The 19,611-nt window shown below is 34.7% G+C and overlaps 2 protein-coding genes across 15 annotated transcripts in view; one reads left to right on the top strand and one right to left on the bottom strand.

Annotated features, from left to right (window-relative positions):
- Positions 1–19,611, top strand: part of IMMP2L (inner mitochondrial membrane peptidase subunit 2) — a 461,654-nt gene that overhangs the window by 180,143 nt on the left and 261,900 nt on the right. The window lies entirely within an intron of this gene.
- Positions 10,609–19,611, bottom strand: part of LRRN3 (leucine rich repeat neuronal 3) — a 33,416-nt gene continuing 24,413 nt past the window's right edge. The window contains exons 2-3 of one of the 2 annotated variants that reach the window (XM_065048708.1): positions 17,497–17,733; positions 10,609–13,576 (exon numbers count right to left, since the gene is read on the bottom strand). In XM_065048708.1, coding sequence (XP_064904780.1) covers positions 11,099–13,225 — 2,127 coding nt within the window. In that variant the 5' untranslated portion in view covers positions 13,226–13,576; positions 17,497–17,733 and the 3' untranslated portion in view covers positions 10,609–11,098. The remainder of the gene's footprint in view (positions 13,577–17,496; positions 17,734–19,611) is intronic. The other variant, XM_005502960.4, reaches the window with a different exon arrangement.

Raw genomic sequence — 19,611 nt, 5'->3', positions numbered from 1 at the left:
TGAAACACACTGTTTATCTATCATCCTATGTTACATTTTTTTTTCCTTACCTTAGACTTATCTACCATTGAGTATCTACAGTTTCTGATTGTTTTTCCCACTTTTATTTGTGATGCTTACATCATCTATACTTAATTTCTTAGCAACATATGATGAGGTTTGTAGTCTCTTTTTTGGTTTATTTTTTTTTCCCTTCCTTAGACATTCTCTTTATTTTCTGAATATTTATGAGATAGTTTCCACACTTGATTAAAGTAAACCCCTGCTCACTGGAAAGTCATCTCATTATACATACAATTTGGCATATTTAATGTAAGGAATCTAACAAGAAGAATTTAGGTAATTTTTTACACATCCAGTATGATGGAATTTTTATTTTGGGAAGGGAAAAGTAGAGTTCTGTGCCAGAATGCTAAACAAAAGAAGAGATGCTGATAGTGGGAGAACGATGCTGCATGACATATAAAGACAGGAAATTTTCACATGTAAAATAATTGAAACAAAAAGAAATTTTCAAATGAAGGAGACAAAAGTAGGAGGAAGACAAGCTGAAGTCTAAGAAATCCTGAAGGAAGATAATTGATAGTTAGAGTTGAGTAGCAGGAGCAAGCTCTTGGAAACTTTTTAGGTCAGGAGTAAAAATCTGAGGGAAAGCTATGTTGTTTATGGTATCTTAAAGTCATTTAGAATATATTACATGGCATACTACTTTTGTAGTTAGATAATATCTGAACATACAGAACATTCCTTTGCTGGTACTTAAAATTCTAGACTATCCAATATTTCCTTGATGGATTTCCTTGATGAATTATTTAATCCTGAAACAGATGGTCTCCACAAAGTATGCTATTCTAAGCATTTTAAATAAATAATATTGTTCTTTTCTCATTTTGTCTTAATTAAAAATATATGTGATTTTTCCAGTTAAATGAATGATGTACATTGCTTTTATACTGTCTTCAGTAGAGCCACACATATGCAAATTTTTGAGGGCTGTCGGTCAGATAGGTAGGTTCACAGAGCGAGGCTTTTATCACCCAGGGGCATGCTTTGTAATGTCCAACACCTGAACAGGTCAGCGTCTCATATCATTCAGTGCAAGTTATGCACCTGAATGCTTTGGCTGGATGAGGAAGTACGGGTGGGCACTTATCTACCTGGATGTGGTAGAGAAAAAACCCAGAACTCTTTGACAATATATTTTTGTTTCTTTTATTCTCAACTTTCAGTTCACTAATGTTCAGGGCAGCAGAGGGCTTTTCTGTTTGGTGTATGTGCTTTGGTGTAATGTGTTTGCTGGTATATGTGTATAAGTTGTAATATACTTTCGAAAGCCTGGATGTATAATGGCATTATTCTTTTTCTGGTTTCTGGTTGTGTTTGTTTGTTTGTTTGTTTGTTTTTTAATTCTAATAATCCAGACGTTACACAAGCTAGAAAAAACATTGCTTTATCTGTAGTAGACATCTTCCATTTTAATCAGCTTTTCTAAGACCAAAGGATTGATTGCGAGCTTTAGTTAACATAATATTGTTTAAGAGGAGCTGACTACTGAAGCAGGTAGGGGAACAGACTGCAAAGATTTCAGGGCTCAAATTTTCTCTGGCTGCATTTGAAATTTTCACTGAAATCCACAGAACAATTCAGCTTTTTATCTCTCTCCTTTTTTTATTTTTCTCATGTAATTGAAAATTATGAATGATAACAAATAGCATAGAGAAGGATATTCTGGAAATACATTTCATGGAAGACTGAGAAAAAAATGAAGTATTAATGAAGTAGAAAGCCATTCAAAAGGAGGGCTGCATGCCCACACTGGTGGGATTTTGTGTAAGAACAAACACTAGACTAATGCTGAGGGGAAGAAATGTGAGGGGGGAGAGAGGTTGAAGTTCCTGGAAGGAAGAAAAGGAAGTAATTCTGAATCGAACTCTAAAAGCCTGAAAGGCAACAGGGCGATGTGGACATGGTAATGTAAATATACATTTATAACCATTGTGGCAGTGGACAGTGCTGTTCTGGATTGTCAAACTAAGAGTCTGGAAGTCATCCTACCTTGAGTACTGAAATCCTCTTACATGGCTGTAGAAGAAATGGAATTGCGATAGTGGTGTGCGTGTATTGTATAATTTAGGTGAACTTATGTAAGCAGGTATTTTAGGAAGAATCATTGTTTCATATTTTGGAATACTGTGTGTGGCACATGAATATTCAATATAGTACTTAGTTTGCAAAAAGTTGGCATGTATTTCTCATAAATACCTGCAGAGGATTTATGAAATAAATTATGTAAGACTTTAACACTTAAGATTGGTAAACACTTTAATTTTTGTAAAGCATGAAACCAGCAGTAAATTGGTAAAATGCATATGAGTGTGTTTTAGTATCAAGCCAAAGTAATATAAATGGATTTATATAACTTATTTTTTCTCAGAAGCTATCATTGTATTACCATTTACATAGTCTAACTAACTAGACAGTACCATTACCTGATATATAAAGACAGGCATAGCTGATTACCTGTAGTTTAAGGATGGTAGTTGCTTTGCTATAGTGAGACTAACTTTAAATGGTTGGTTTTTATTTTGCATACTTATTGAACACTGTGCTTAATTTAAAAGTGATAATTTTGACTCTATCTGTAGCCCTTTTATCTTCCATTTAAATGTAAGAATATATAGGAATAGATTATTTTCATCACATCATATTCTGTGTCGTATAAAATCATTCCACCGTTATGTCAAAGCATTGTGTTTTATCTGTCTTTACCACTCTTTTGACAGTAACCCAGTTTCTTTGGTACTGTAAAGTATTTGGCTGCATGTTTTTAAGTTTAGCTGAAAGTCATGCTAGAAACAGGGGGAAAAAAAAAGACATTATGAATGTTAACAGCACTGAGTACAATTTCATACAAATAAATAAGAATTTCTGACAAGATTCTGCCCTCAAATGTTATTCCCAACAGCCATCTCAAGGAATCTGACTTGTGCTTGCATGCTAAATGACAAAACTGTTAACCCTTTGACCTCTAGTGTAGTAATTGATTGCTAAAATGCTTTCTTTACAGAATCTAGGTCTGGACTGGAAGAAATGTGTATAAATGAAGACCATCATCACTGCTTTTTCAAAATTAGTGTTAGATATTTCTTTTTGATGTTTGTCTCTCTTTGACCAGTGCCAAGCTCATATTTATACTACTTTTAAAAGGAACACGTTCCTTCTTCTCTGTTGCAGTTCTGAAACACAGTTAATTATCAGATTAGTTTTTGTATTTCCTATTTATTCAGTTAGCTTGAAGAGCAGTATTCATTTTCTACTCAGTTTTGTGTTGTCCATGCTGTTGCACACCTCAGTTCAGGCATGTCTCACTCCTTTTTTTTTATCTTGCAGAGATAATCTTCCCATTTATTTATCTGTCCTTCAAGGTCTAGTGACCCATATGGTGTAATTGCTAGGCTTAAAAAGATGAACAAGGTAATTCTTTCACTGTTGGGATGCCACTAGAAACCATTTTAGTGAGTTTAATCCTTAAAAAAAAAAGAACATAAATAGGTTCAATTTTTGCATCTTGATTTCTTGTCTTCTGTTTTCTATTGATAGAAGAAACTCTTATTGTCCTGCTGGCTCTGGTACTGGCACCAGCTCTCAGGTCATTTTAGGTGCTGGAGAGTGAAATAAGTAGATGCTTCTGTAGGAGTCCAATTCTTATTTGCTTTTTCATCTGCAGCAAATAGTCTGAACTGAATAACTTGTTATAAACGTGGGACTCTTCATGTTTGCTTCCTTATCTGTGTGAACCTGAGAGCTGTCTATCTGGCTAGCAAGAATATTGTCTGATTGAATTCACACTGTGCAAGTACTGACAGGCAGTCCCAGCATGATATGTTATGCCAAATGTCATGGAGGGATCCTGTCCTTACACTGGTCCTGGGAAAGAGTGTAAATCTGCATGACATATGGAGATAAAGAGTAAAGTTGGTTTGGACCATCAAAAGGAATCAACCTGTATATTTCCTGATAATGGCTTGGAGAGTAGGTTTGTCTCGTGTGGACATCTTGAAGCAGAAAGCAATATCTAGGACAGGAGCTATAGCCTTCCTTGATCCTTAATTTAGCATTGAGCTATGGCAGACTACCTCCTGTACGTTCAACTGTTCTGCTTCTGTTTTCACTTGAGCTCAAGCCAGTACACTAGGTGAGAACAGTCCTGTATTCAGAGTAGCGCTTGGAACTCAATAGTCTGTAGATTTTAGTAGGATTTTAGTAGTCTCTTTAATGGATAATTCTTGAAGGAAGAATGTTATTATTTACCATGGCTGTTAGATTCTTCTAAGAAGTTATTTCAGTATGGAAGTATTTCTCCATGTACATTCCTTAGTTTCCTTTCTCTGCTGTTCTGTGCTTGAGTTGTTATGTAACTGTATACTTTGAATGGGTGGGAGAGAATCAATGTATTCAGCTTGTGAGTGTAATCCCAAATTTCTGTATTAGGAGGATATATTTTCTAGAAATGTGAATGTAAATTGTCTTGGATCAAGAAGCTATGATTATGATTTTTAATATCTTGTTCTTCTGGCCATTTATTCTAAATTGCTCTCCACACCTTAATACATACAGTAAGTAGCTTTGTGATTCCCAAAAGCATTATAGCTATTTGGAGCACAGCATGAAATTGTCATCAACATGAATAACAAACAATAGCTACGTAAGGGTAGGGCAGATGGAGTTGTTTACCAGTCTTCAAAACTGTAATGTTAAAAAGAACATCAGCTATTTTAGGATCAGGAATAGGCCATCTGCCCAAATTGCCTGCCCTTTCAGGTTTATCTTATTCCCATATTATTGTTTTCATCTGAATGTCATTACATTCTTATGATTTGTTTCCTTGAAAGGTACTTCATCTCATTAATTGATTAGCTTTACAGCAGGGTTTTTTTCAAGAATTCCAGGTCTTTCTTTAATATTTATGTTTTGCTAATCAAATATTTCACCTCCAAATATGATGTTTGCTCAGTATTTTTTGTGTTAAGTCAGATAACATCTGTCCTTAACTGGCAGTGTTGGAAATGATGTGACAGTCTGGCAACAGTAGTAGCAGGAAATAAGCAAAGGACCCACTGGGATCATGGAAGGGAGAAAAACAGAGCATTTGCATCAAGGCAAAGAAAAGAATTTTGGGGAAAAAAAAAAAAAAGTCTAAAAATGAAGCTGAGAGACAAAAAAACAGTCAGCCAAAACAACCACCAGGTGAGAGAGATTTGTAAAAGGCGTTTTTTAGCTGCCAGAGGAGTTTCATTTGTAGTTTTCAGCTTCATATGTAGGGAGGAATGACTTAATAAAAGATTCAGTTGCTTTGAAGCCTGTTAGTTTATAGTCTTGAATGTCTTTGTGGGATGAGCTTTAGAACTAAGTGTTTTTCAGTGGAACTTTTTAAAATCTGAGATTGTTGGTTCAATGAATATCAAATGTTCTACAAGAATGTCAACATTTCGTATCAGCATTTTATTTCATTTTGGTTATTAAGTCCTGTTGTGTAAATACTTATATTAGTTCTGTCACACTAATATAGCAAATGAAAAAGGATTTTTTTTTCACGAAATGTCTAAAGAAATCATATAAAACCATTTTAATGTTCTGAGGACACTGAAATTTTCGCCCTCTCCCCCTGCCCCTTGTTTTCTAAATAGGAATAAGCTTTGTTAACTGTAAAATAGCATTTTAGATAAAAATTCATTCCCAACAAATACCTAATTTTCTGTGGAATATAGTGAAATTTCATTTTGTATGTGCTTGTTCTTTCATAGTTAAGTTCCTAAACATAATCATTTAGAGTTCTTTTTTTGATGCCCTGGGACACCAGAGATACACATACAGGGTTAACAAGAGCTATGGGAGATAGGAGAACATGTCCTTTGGAGCAAAAGCTGAAAGTCAGGAGGGATGCACCCAAAAGCTTTCAAAATGAAACTGGTTGTGTCCTGCTATAGCTTTGTTTATGTCATTAGTCATCACAGTTTACAGGTTATGTACATGGTTAGACATTAACAAATAGTATAACTATCCTTAAAGTGTATAGACTTTTTGTAGGTGAATATACTTTCCTTTTTATGAAAGAAAGATATTGGTATTATTTTCTTGGCATTAATGAAATGTAAAAATTATTTTTTGTAATTGTAATTCCTAGAAATTACACAGCCATAGTTTTTGTTTTGTTTGTGCTTGGTAGCTCAGACAATTGATCATAATTGATCATAAAGTGACTTGTCCATTATTTGAAAAAAATAGTCCAGATTTATGATGATTTGCAGTCTTTCTTTCACAGTTGGCTTCTTTGAAGATCAGTCTATTACATTTGTTAAAATTGAAAATGGGAAGGCACTTCACTATAACTGCAGCTTTTTATCCCTCTGAGAAATCTGTAGTCAAGTAGGGAGAATTTTTTCTTGAGTGTTCAAAATAACAAGTCTTTTAAGCACGTCAAATTTGCTTAACCTTAAAGGTCTTTTTGAAAACCCTTGCTGTAAAAGTGAAATGCTACTTAAAGTAACCAGAACAACAACTTAACCATGGTCAATTTCATTACTAGTTCTACTGTAAGCTTCTGCTATTTACAAATGATGCTTGTACATTTTGTCTCAGAATACTGAAGTGAAGCTAATCATGGACAGAATTTAGTCTGATACATTATATTATTTTCACACTGTCCTATAATACAAACATTGAAGAAGACTCAACTACTTCAGAATTTTTACTGAACCTGAAATGAATAGCTCAGTTCTCAAGTGTCAAAGCACAGTTCAGTTCTCTGTAGATGGGTTACAGTCATGTATTTTAACATTCTAATCATGCAGATCTTGCCAAGCTTCTGTAATAACTCAAATTGAATTTATCCATGTAAATGAGAATGAGTATTTTTTTTTTTAATCTTCATGTATTTTGGCATCTAAGTTAATTTTTGTTCCCAGTGTCTTGATTTTATGTTTACAGAATGTTTAGATAATCTTTCTCCTGTTTTGATAATCCTTCTAATTTTCTATTGTAGATTAGTATTTTTCCTGACTATCTATTTAAATCTATTTAGCCTTTTCCTGAGCAGATTGGTTCCCATTATTTCTAACTGGAAGATGCTCAAGCATATGGTACGTCAACCACCTGACCTACTATAACAATTGGTATGGAAGATCAACTGATATTTTAGAAAGATGCAAAGATGCTCTTTTTTTTCGTCCTACCTAGCAGTTTATTCCAGATCTTTCTTCTGTTGCTCGTGGGACGCAAAGGTGCTCTAAAAAGATTACTTTTGTCTTTCACTTTTCCAGTTTTCCAACAGTTTTATTCAAGATGTCTTTTTGTAATTGATGTTGTGACGAAGTCTCATGATCTTCAGTAGGCAATACCAGTAACTTTTTACTCTGGATATGCTTCTACTCATCTTGTTTCTTACCTCTACAAAAACTGCATGCAATTGTTAATCTGTTTCCAGGTAATTTTCTCATATTTAGCATTAGGTGAATTGTCAGTCTTGGTTTGTCTCTAGTGGTTTGTGTTCAATGGCTATCTTCTCTGTTTCATCTAACTATATCCTTCAAAATATTTTCATACTGAACTTTTCATACTTACTGTACGCTTTCTGCTATATAAAGTGTCTTGTCAGTGCCACACCCCTACTTTGATTTTACTCCATTCAGTTCATTAATTACAATTGTTCCTTAAGTCTGACAGAGTGATGCTTTTCAACTTCTTATCTCTCAGACCTCAGTTCTTCTGGTACTGTCTAGTATGTGAACTTATTTACTAGACTATTTAGGCACCTTTTTCTGAAATGTCTCTTCTGATTTCAGATAACAAAGAATATTTTATGAGATTATTATTGATCATTGTGTCACTTCTGTTACTGGTCTGCACAAGACTGAGGGAAGAATTGCTATTTCTTTTTAAAGTTATCTTGAGGTCACTGCTTAAGGTTACACAAGCAGAATGAATTTTATTAGTGAATTTTGGAAATAGAAATTTCTTTCTAGGATGTAAATCAATGTTTATTCTGTGATCTGTTCTCTAAGATTTTTAAGCTGCTATTTGGAGTTACGATTTCACGTTGTTGTAGCTAAAACTGAAATTTAAATGTACAAATGGAAGATAATATTTGGCTGTGTTAGCTGATGGAATATTGGGATTGTTTTTTGTAAATGTTTTACCAAGAAGAAAATACGTAGTATTTTTATGAGTAGATCACTACTTTTCAGTCTAGTAACTGATAGGAAGAAGGTAACTGAAATTAAAATGTCTGTTTTTTCAGTCTTATGTTTTGGGTGTTGCCTCGCCAGATATTTCAAACACTCATGTTTGCCTTCTCTCTTTCATTAGTAGCATGTTTCAGAATGAGGTTTGAGGTCAAATGCCAAGATAATCTATTTCTGAGCTACTGTTTTCTGGTTTGAATAATCAGTAAGTACTGCTTTTAATGCATTGGATTCCTGAGAGAAATCTGTTAAATAAATGGAAACACAGGTGTTTAACAACACTTTTCTCTGTTTCTGAGGAAATTAAATATAGCTTGTTGTCAGTTCCTACCTCTGTTAAAGAGAGTAAACATCTCAATTAATAAAAGACAGAAAAATTTTAGCTCTCTGCCTTGTGTGGAAAAAAACAACCTTCCTGTAAATGAAGAGGTTATTAAAAAGTATGCTATACCCCTACTAGAAAGTTCTTCCTATACTTTTTTACAGATTTTACTGCATAAAACTGCATTTTATCTGTCAACAAAAACCCTTTAAATAAGATATTCAAATAAAGTAAATAAATCCTGCACTTATTCTGTGAGGGTGGAAAGTCTTCTTATCAGTGCTCCCCATTAGACTTGCATTTGTGTGCTTTTTTATAACATTGCGCAGAGGCGTTTTTGCCTGAAAAAAACTAGGTTCTCATTTCTAAGCTCTAAGAGTTGTAAGTTCTAAATGTAGCTTGATTCCAAAGGTTAACATACAAGATGTACCTGCCAGTTCTTGCTGGCAAGTGCCGTATCTGCTTGGTGATGGGTCCCACCTGAGCTACCAGCTCCCTGGGAAGAGCTGTCCATGGAGCTGAGATCTGTCCTTCTATCACAGCATTTCTCTGCTCAGTTTCAGGTTGTTTTATATGCAATAGCAATTCAGCAGGTTTTTAAACTTCCTTCTTCAGTGAAACATAGCAATTCTATGAATATCCTACATTTTGGTAGTTTAAAATTAGTATCAAGTTCTTCTTTCTGCCTTTAACAACTTTGAAATTACCTTTACATAATTTAAACATCCTGGGATTTAGCTAGAAAAAGGATATCTTTAACATTAAAGCAAGTTATTCATTAGTACCAGGTAAAATGAAAATATTTTTACATGTTACAAGTGCTTATAGACCAATATTTTGGAAGTATGCAGCAAACTATAAATAAGTGGAAAAGCTAATGTATAAATACAAGAAGTAGCTCTTCTTTTTCTACGTACAAAAATTCTGTCAGTGATTACACAGAAATGTTTAGTTCAACCAAGTCTAGAAAGATAAAATGTATATAATTGTAGAGTTTAAAACTAAAGACTTAGAAGAAATATTTGTTACTCCTGTTTTTACTTTGTAATTCAAGCTACTTATGCATTCTATGAATATTTGCTTCCTTAAGCACCAGATTCAGTGATGATATTTTTTTTTTTCTTCATTCTTCTTATTTGTTTTCATACATATGAGCCAAAATAACATAAAAATTTTGCTGTTGCTTTTGTTGCCAAGAGGTACCATGAATTTTCATCAGGTATCTTAAGGGTCAGATGCCTTTTCTCTGCTGCACTTAGGAGCGTCCCTTTTTACATCCTAACAAAATTGGATTTAGTTTGTTATCAACATTCTGATCAGCAGCTTCTTGTGCACATTTGCTACTAATGGGCCAAATCATGCTCCTGTGAGAACTTTAGCTTCAGTATGATTAGTCAGGTATTCATTGTTCTCTTGTTGTTTTGCTTAATTTCATTTCTACTAATATTTCTGTCAGTCATTTATTGCTTGTTACATTGTGAAAACTATAATCAGTTGCTGAGCAGAAGTGAGCAGGTCCAGAAAAAAAACCCTTAATCTTTTAAACTGTTCAAACTCTGAGTTCCTTGTATGGCCAGCCTAAAATTTAGACATTGCTGATAACTGAATTACCCTTTTGACTGAAGACAAAATATTGGATTTATATTATCTGAGTCTAAACATTTCACTTATTTTTCAGGCTTCTGAGAAAATACCAAAGCAGCTCAAAACTTGCTGTTATCAGTAACTAAAAATCTATTTCCCTCTCGGTTTTATGTCTCCTTCCCACCCTTCTTCTCTCTTCTTCCTCCCACGACAAGCAACGTGTGAAAGATGGTTATGATTATATTTATAAAAATATATTTATCTTTATAAAAGTATTTATTTTTGTGGCTTATTGGAGTTATACAGCCTAAAACCAGCAAAAATATCCTATGTGCTCAGACCAGCATTTCACCAGGAGAATGTGTAAGGAGATATTTTATCAGATGTTAGAATGAGTTGGTTTATTGTCAGACAAGAGCTCCCAGAATGTTTTTTTTAAAGAAACAAACAAGCCAAAAACTATTTTGATTTTAATCAAAAATGTATTTTCCTTATAAAAAAAAATCACATACTCACTGTGTCTACTCTACAGAATTCGTCCATTTCATTACACCATGTAATGTCAATCCTAGTATATCTGTTCACTGCAAAATCTCGTGGCTAGTGTGTGTAATACAGCACAGGAAGAGGTATTGCTCAGTTCCACTACTTTTATATAATATTTAAAAAAAAATACAGAAAATGTTCTTGGCTACTTCCACTATATTCCAGACTTAGGAGTCCCGTGTAAGTTCTGGAAAATGAAGTCAATTGTATTTGGTTGGCAGAATACCCTTAGAAGCCAGAAAAATTCTTCTCTTATACTGAGTCAGTACATATTCCCATTTGTCAGCAGCAGCGAAGTCCAGGAGTCTGGTTCCTAAAATAAATCCTTTTTCTTATTACCTTTTTATTCAGCACAAATGCAGTCATGTGCTTCTTATTTCAGAAATTAAGTGATGTACTGACATATTTATGACACATTGGTTGGCACACCTATTATTGTTGCTTTTACTTCCATTTCTGTGCTTTTTTGTTTGCCCATGTCCCAAAGACTGATCAGAGGAGGATAAAGCTCATTGAGTGAAAAGGATTGTTTCTTCAGGTAATTCTTTAGATGGCTATGTCCAACATCATAGTGCATCTCTCGTGAGATGCAGCTGTAAAGATATATCACAGAGATGATTCCCAAAAGAGCACCAAGGCAGGCAAGGAATCCTATTATGTTGTTCTTTTCATAGCCTTTTACTGCTAAGTCCAGTCCTTTTGTGGTTACGTTGACGCATTGTTTCTTATTCTGTGAATAGATAGTGGGAATATCTATACAAATTTTGTATTCAGTTGATGGATTTAGATGTGTTAGGTTATATACCTTTATATCAGATGGTATTCGAGCACTCTGTGCAGCCTGAGAGTTTTCAGCTTTCACAAAGGCTGTCCATCTAACACTGGACTTCAGAATTTTGGAACTTGCTTTCCATGAAACCAAAACAGAATTAGATTTTATATCTTTTATTTTAATATTCAAAGATTCGTTGCTGTCCTGAGGGAAAGAGCCATCAACTTTAATCATGACTGACTTTAGGTCTGCCCCAACTAAATTCGTTGCTATACATGTGTATAAGCCACTTTCTTTTTGTGTTACATCACTGATGTCTAATGTTCCTTCAGAATGAGTGTAGTATTTATTAGAAACGGTATTAGGCAAAAGTCTGTGTCCTGATGGTGTTATCCAGTAGATTTCAGGTTCTGGTTCTGCTGTTGCTCTGCAGTGTAAGGAAATATGGCTGCCAGTTTTTATATCCAGAGTAGATGGAAAACTTTCAGGAGCTATCAGGGGGAGACAGATTTCCATCATTTCCCGAAAGTGTATCTGTCTCACATTCTGGCCTTGGAATTCAGGGGGGTCGACACAAAACAGGGACTCCGGCTCCATGAAGCGAATGTTTGTTTTATTCATGTTAATCCAGCGGATGACGCAGTCACATCTGATGGGGTTGCTGTGGATACTGACTTCTTTGAGGTTAGGCAAGGACTCTATTGTGCTGCGGTACAGGGCGCTCAGCGCATTGCTGTTGAGCATCAGCGATTCCAGCTTGGGAAGTCTGTAGAATGCATTTGGGTGAATGTATGATAATCTGGGGTTATTGGTAGCTTCTATTTTTCTTAAATCTGGCAAATTATCAACAGCAAGGCTATCTATAGAAATCAGTTCAGGCATGTTATTAATTCCTAACTCTTTCAAGTGCAGCATATTGCTAAAATCTCCTCGTCGTATTCTGTTAATGGGATTCTTATTTAGATCCAGAAATTTAAGATTTGTAGCCTTTTGGAGAGCAATGTGGGGCACTCTAACAAATCTGTTGTCATAAAAGGAGATGCTTTCTAAATTGTCAAGGCCAACCAAAGCATTATCTGGTATTTCAGTGAGATTTATTCCAGCTAAAACTAAGCTGCGCAAGTTGATAAGAGGCTTAAAGTTCATGTCTTCGATTTTGATTATTGGGTTTTCTCCAATCATGAGAATTTCAAGATTAGGAGTAGCTTCAAACCACTTTCTGTTGATCATTTGCAGACCATTTGAATTGAGATGAAGTCTGAGAAGATTATTGAGGCCTATGAAAGCTCCCGGTGCAATCACAGAAAGCAGATTATGATTAATATAAAGCTCTTGTAAATTGTGGAGTCCAGAGAGACATTCTTCAGGGAGTTCAGTAAGTTTGTTTTCTTCAAGGTAAACTGAAAGCAACTGTGGTATCTTTCTAAGATTAATACTGGTAACTGAGGATAAATTGTTCTGAGATAAATCTAGACCAGTTAAATTCACTGGGAAGTCTACCGAATGTTCAATTTTTGCAATATTATTAGTCTGTAGAAGTAGAACTTGTGTGTCGGCAGGCAGTCTGGCTGGAAAATTAAAAAGGCCTAAATCATTGCAGTCCACTGTTGGAGCCTCCATGTACACAGACCTGGGAGTGAACCATGGTCTAATCTCACATATACATGACTCTGGGCAGTCTGTTTTTTTTTCTACAGCTTGTACTAGTGCGGTGATAACTAGGCCAAGTAGAAAATTAATTTTGAGTTGCATGTCCTTCATCTTAGCTCAAATGCTCGGAGAAGTAACAAACCCTTTAGTATTCCAGAATTACAGTTTTGGAATTCAGTATGACCTGGTCAGTTGATAAAACACACACTTGCACTTGTCAAATGATGACTGTGAAGGACTTTCTTCCTGAGGATAAGTGATGAATTTGTAACCAATTTGTCCAGTAGTAAGAGACATCGTGTGGAAATGAAGGTCACTCTGTCCTCGATGACATAAAATTGATAAGCCTTGTGAAGATGAAGTATGTATAGATGGTCATAGGAGATTAAGCAATTCATTTATTTAGTAGTATTAACTTCAAATCCCATGATTGATTAGTGTTTGCAGGAATGACAGGATGACCTAAAATATAAGAAGTGGAAATAATTAGTACAAGAAACTATAAAGTTATAAATTAATTTAGCCATCTTTTGCTCTCTAATGTTAATTATTGCAAGTAAGAAAGAAAATGACTGTGGTGCCTAGAGTATTGTCATGGTATTCAAATAGCATAAATGAAGTTAATATAGTAATATATCTTTAGACTTGTAGCTTGTCATACATCCAGTGGAGCATTGCTCTACAGAAAGATGAAGATCCACAAAGTATAAAGCAAAATATATCAGTGAGGTTTTTGTACATGTTTTATGCTCCTGTAAAATATTTTATTTTTTCTTTCAGTTATCACTAGAAGCAGACTGAGTTCTGTTGGCTTTGAAAATGTAAACACTGAGCAAAATCCTACTGAGCATGAATATTTAACTTCTGAGCATCAAATTTATAAATATAAAGAACATAATTTATGTGTAATCAAAGGAAAATAGAATGGTTGGATTAATAAAAATTCCTAATGATGACATTCTTAGGCAAGCCTGTGAGATATTTATACAGGAATAGACAAAATTGATAATTCACAGGTTTTATCATCATTTTCTAATTCTTTTTGTAGCTGCTGTGTAGGAAGAAGACTTTTTAACTTTTTTTTTTTTTTTTAAGCAATCATTTGAAAGAAATATGTACCTCATAGTAAATAGCTTGTCATCTTGGCAAATTGAGGCTAATTGCTGTCTTGCTTGTTTTGGCTTCAAGGACTTCGATTGTAAGGAATAATAATAATAACAGAAAAGTGTCTTTAAGGTGATAAGGAAAAAAAATCCACACTAGCGATTTCTTATTTGGTCTGTAGCTTTGCAAGAATCTGAAATTTTTTATGAAGTTGCAGATTGTCTTCATGTCCCAAGTTATCATAAAGACTGAAACCTTAGCATCTTGACGTGTCAAATGTGTCCTCTTCAGATTTTTCATATGTACTTGCTTTTTGTGGAGAAAAAAAAATCCTACTTTGAGTGCATATTGTGTTCCAAGCCATACAATTAAAAAGCTTCTGTGTTTTCATATATGAAGTTGTACACATTGACTGCTTCATTTACTTCAGAAGACAGACTTCATGCTAACTTTAACTGGGCATGGTCTCAGAAAACTGTCATATGGTACACATTTTTGCCCTTTCTCCACTTGCCTCTAGTGTTAAAATTCACAGTGAAATTGTTTGCAAACTCTTAAGATCAATGCTTCATTGACATTGATAAATAACTTTTGAGGTGTTTCTGGTATAGATAGACAGAATTACAAAAGTCAAGTGTCAAGTGTTGTATTTTAAGTTTCCTTTCCAGGCCTAGGTTGATTTGGCATATTGACCACACATGCAATTCTGTATGAGATCAGAGGAAAGGTGTAGGACCGTGTTGACTTAGATGAGCACTGGGACAATTTGAAGTACACTTGGCAAGTCTCTGAGGCTGCTGATTGTGTTATGTACATTTAAGGACATTTAATATTTTATTTTTATCATGTAAGTGTATTAATAAAGTGAACAGACAATGTGTGAGATAAACATATGGAAAACATTCTGCTGTTTTGAGGATTAATAATATGTTTTTATGCAAATGGACCAGTTTATACTGAAATGCAAAGGCATAATGACTGAAACAGTAAAAGTGTTAATCTGTTCCTTTTGTTCTGGGAAATGAGATGAACTTGAGGTTTGCAAAAAAACCAAAGATTTGCATTGAACAGTTGATGCCTGGAACTTGCTCTTAATTTTGCCACCAGGAGACAAGGTGATAAACCTATACAGAGTAATGTCCAGTTGCTAAAGATCTCAGTGGAAATAGTTTTTCCAAACATGCAGATGTAATTTACTGTGTAGAGAGAGAAGAGGATGGTCATGGGGGTTGTGAATTTTTTGATTTGTGTTCTTGATGCACTTTGATGCACTTTGTAAAGTAAATGTCCCATTGCCTTCTGGAATTTTATTTGGACTATACATTAGAAATGTAGACATAAGTGTGGCAAATACAAAATGTAAGCTTCTAATAATTGAAAGGTCATCATTGGAAACCTTACCTGAATAGTAAATTAATTGAGATTCAACAGACTGCTACTGCAGGTATCTAATCTCAGCATTTGATCCCACTGTGATGCTCAGGGACTTCTGCTCAGTAGAGGTACTGGGAAAGTATTCTGGGGAAGCATAATTAGATAGCTGACCTGGTTTTTTGCTCCTCCCTGGACGTTTGCTATTGGACACTGTGAAAGAAAGGATGTGGACCGAGATGGTCTTTTCCTGTGTGTCCCTGGTACCTGAGAGGCTGTACCCCTTAAAGCATGTGAACTGCTACATATTCATGCACATAGAACCCACATCCTCCTGGATTTGAGTTTATAAACTCCTCCTGAATTTATACTTCAGCTTCTGTGGGATTCTCAACCCAAAACCAAAGGCATCAGTGGACATTTTCATGTAATATATATTAGAATGGGCTTTCTGCAAAAGAGCAAAAAAGGAGAGGTGAGAGATCCAGGCTGAAATTCTTCTTTATGATTTAGTCCAATGTCTTTTCTCTTTCTGGTGAATGCTCCAGCTAATAAGCTACCAGCTCCAGCTCATATGGTGTTCGAGCATAAATCTTCCTTATTTCGCCAGTTAAAGTGCTTCTGCCTTGTGTAAAATATTCACTGGGGTTGAGTGCCTTGAATAACAGATTGTAGAATAATTTTCACACTCTCTCCCAGTCTGTAGAGTCATTCTTCCAAAATATATTTTTTCATATCAGATAGATTTTGGATTTAAATAGTGGCAGGTGTATGTATTGTTTCACATGAAAGATATTAACTCACATTCAAAGTGTGGAATAAAATAATGTTTCTGGAGTACTGTGGACATCCGTGGTGGCTTATAAGATAGAATCATAAAATCAGGGAATCATAGAATAGAATATCTCAAATTGGAAGGGACCCATAAGCATCATCGAGCCCAACTCCCTGTTCTTTGCGGGACTACCTAAATCTTATGACTGTAACACACATCATATGGCATAGTGCACAAGAAAATGAAGTAATGAAATACACAGCAAAAATAGTATAGAATCATTTGAGTGGCAAAAACTGCATGACTCTGATATGCAATGTTGATAAAGAAGATAAGAAAACATGGATTGCTGATATTAAGTTTTCTGGACCCATTTGAAGAGATCAGACCCCAGAATCAGGTTATGCAGCATGACTTTGCTTATGCCAACTGGTTGTATTGATTATATGTGTGTGTGTCTGTGTGTATGTAATTAGTTTCTAACCTTGAGGTTTATACCAGCCATTTTGAACTGAGAAGTGATCTGCAGTTTACTGTAATGAAATAAACTTCATGTAAATGGATATCTTGCACTCGTCATTATAAATTATAATTGAAGTTCAAATTCCTTGAAGAATGTAGTGACACCAAGAGTAAAGTTTGTATTGGAAAACAAGGATTTAACTTTGTGATATTTAGAACTTTGGGAATGCATCGATTCCCTTTCTTCATTAATGTAATTATAATAGCAAATATGTACTGATAACACTAAATAAAGAGTGTTTTTCAGAATTTTTGTTAATGGATTCCAGTGCTTTAAAGCTAAGTGCTTTGTATAATTTGTAGATTTATGTGAAAGTTTTGCATTTCAAATGTCCAGTTTTAAAGGTACTAGTAAGATGGACAAGGATATCCTGGATGTTCTTTGTCCGGTTCCTTTGAGTAGTATTTAAAGTATCTGAGATTTACATATACAGAGGTTTCTGTGCAAAAGTAGATATGTTCTTTGTAAAAAAGTTATTTCAAATAGTGCAATTATGTCAGCATTATCAGTTAAGCAAACCCACTGTTTTTATTTCATCTCTTTTGTTAGTGTGTTTTGGTAACCTCTCAAGATTATTGGTGTGATGCAAGTGATTTTTAAAACACGTACCTGCTGTGGTGCACAATAGGAAAGCTTGTAGAGATGAGGCTCAGCAGCAAATTATCACCAGTAAGCTGAGCTGTGGGATAAGCGTTTTCACACAAGCAGCATCATGAGCTGTGCATCATCATTTTGGAGTCTTTGATGTAATTCTTTACCCAGCTGCATTTATAAATATTTGTGTGTATTCTGATTGTATGTGTATTTCCTCATCCAGATAAAATGGTATGGTTTGCTTCCTAATATCTGCAATTAAAAAAGTCTTTATAGAATCTGCATCTAAAAAGTTAGTATTGCTTGTTAGTAATGATATTCAGCATTTTTTATTATTATTTTCCTGTACTAGGTCTTTGTGGACAGAGTATTACATTTCTTCTGAAAGTCCATCCCTGTTGCAATCCATACTTACTAAATATGGTGTGCCTCTTGCTTTTAAGGTATTATTTCTTCTTGTAGAAAAATGCACCCTGACATGTGTGACTTTTTGCAACCTAATTATCTCTTGTGTAGACAATAATTGGTGTCTTAATTAGGTTTGTTTCATTTACTGCTATTGACAGCTGGAGCCTTGGTTTACAAGAGGGTATCACCAGTATTTGAGCTGGAAAAGACATTCAGTGAATGAATAAACTGAGCAACATTTCTCATCACTGGAGCAACAGACAGCTAAGAACCAAGTCAGAGTGGGCAGAAAGGAAAAGAAACACGTCAGGTTTTGGCAATCTTTCTTTTCCACTTCAGCAGTTAGAGAGACAGTGATAAAAACTAAAAATGCAGCAGCTACACTGCAATGTGCCCTGCTGGCAATAAGGCAAACAGTTCACTTCACAAGGACCAATTTAGAGGTGGCAAGCATTTTGAAAACACAGCTGTTCATACAAAGCTACCTTTCAAACACATCAACTGAAAGAGCTACTTCTCAATTCTTGTCATTATAACCACTTTGAGTAGTTCTGTGGACAGAAATCTGGAAATGTCACTAAACCAAAAATCGGGCATGAGACATTTCATACCTCGCCTGATTGCAGCTACCGCACTTAGGGCTTATTTTATTTATTTTATTTTTTAAGTGTTAGTTATGGAAATATACAGACTTGAGTTTGAATATTTATTATCTATCTGACAATTTTATAAAGCAATTCTTCGTTGTTTGTTGTATGATGCCAAAAAAAGGTTTCTTGGGAATCTTGTTTTTTTTTAACAGCATGATGGATAAAAAAGATGCAACAACTTATTTATTTGACATATTTCAAGCACTGACAGAAAAATCTGGGTTTTTTCTCTATAAAAATGTAACTGTGATGTTTTTATTGAATATGTACAGGAAGTTTCTGATTGAAGCAGAAGTTCCAGTTTAGGTTAAAGCACAAGAATATAGTAAAACAGATTTTCATAGCAGAACTAGTTCTGAAATGAAATATTTCTTGAAGTAAACTTCTACTAGCTGGTCCAATAAAGTGTCTGGAAATTATACAGGCTTTGTAAAAGTAGGAATATAGCACTTGTTTCCTAACCTGTTTTGAGCTGGATTACCATGACTGACCATGGAATGGCAGATAAATATGGAACCAATTGCATTTGAAGTAAGGTGTTTGTCAGTCATAATCACAGTGCTTGATAAAAACAGTATATAATTTTTTTACTATTATTAATTTGTTGGCAACAGGAGCATTGTGTGTTGGAGCCATAGTTGTGGACAAAGGCCACAGCATGTTGTGTGCTGGCTTGCTGCAAAACAAAACTGTGAGCTCTATTACTCCATAGGCCTTAAAATTAAAGTACAAGAAGATTCACACAGTTCAATAAAAGAAAAGAAGTCACTATGACAATCTCCAAATATTCTTGGGTTGATTCTTTTCCTCTAATTGTAGCCTAGTAGTTTACTATCATGATCTTTACTTTTCTGGGCTTTGATTTTAGATTTTCTGTCTGTAGATCTCTACCTCACGTGCTTTTAACTTTCAATCGCACACTCCCTACCTATTGAATACATCTGACCTTTTCACAAATGTCATAGCAAAAGAAGACAAAAAGATTGTTTGATGATACTTGGTAAAGGAATTAACAATTTCAGTCATTGCATTTACCTCTCTTTTTCTCTTCTTCTTCTAATATGAAGTGCAC

Source organism: Columba livia, chromosome 1 (assembly GCF_036013475.1).
Source record: "Columba livia isolate bColLiv1 breed racing homer chromosome 1, bColLiv1.pat.W.v2, whole genome shotgun sequence".
Lineage (NCBI taxonomy): Eukaryota > Metazoa > Chordata > Aves > Columbiformes > Columbidae > Columba > Columba livia.
The sequence above is the reverse complement of the archived record's forward strand: the minus strand, read 5'-3'. Positions and strand labels throughout refer to the sequence as shown.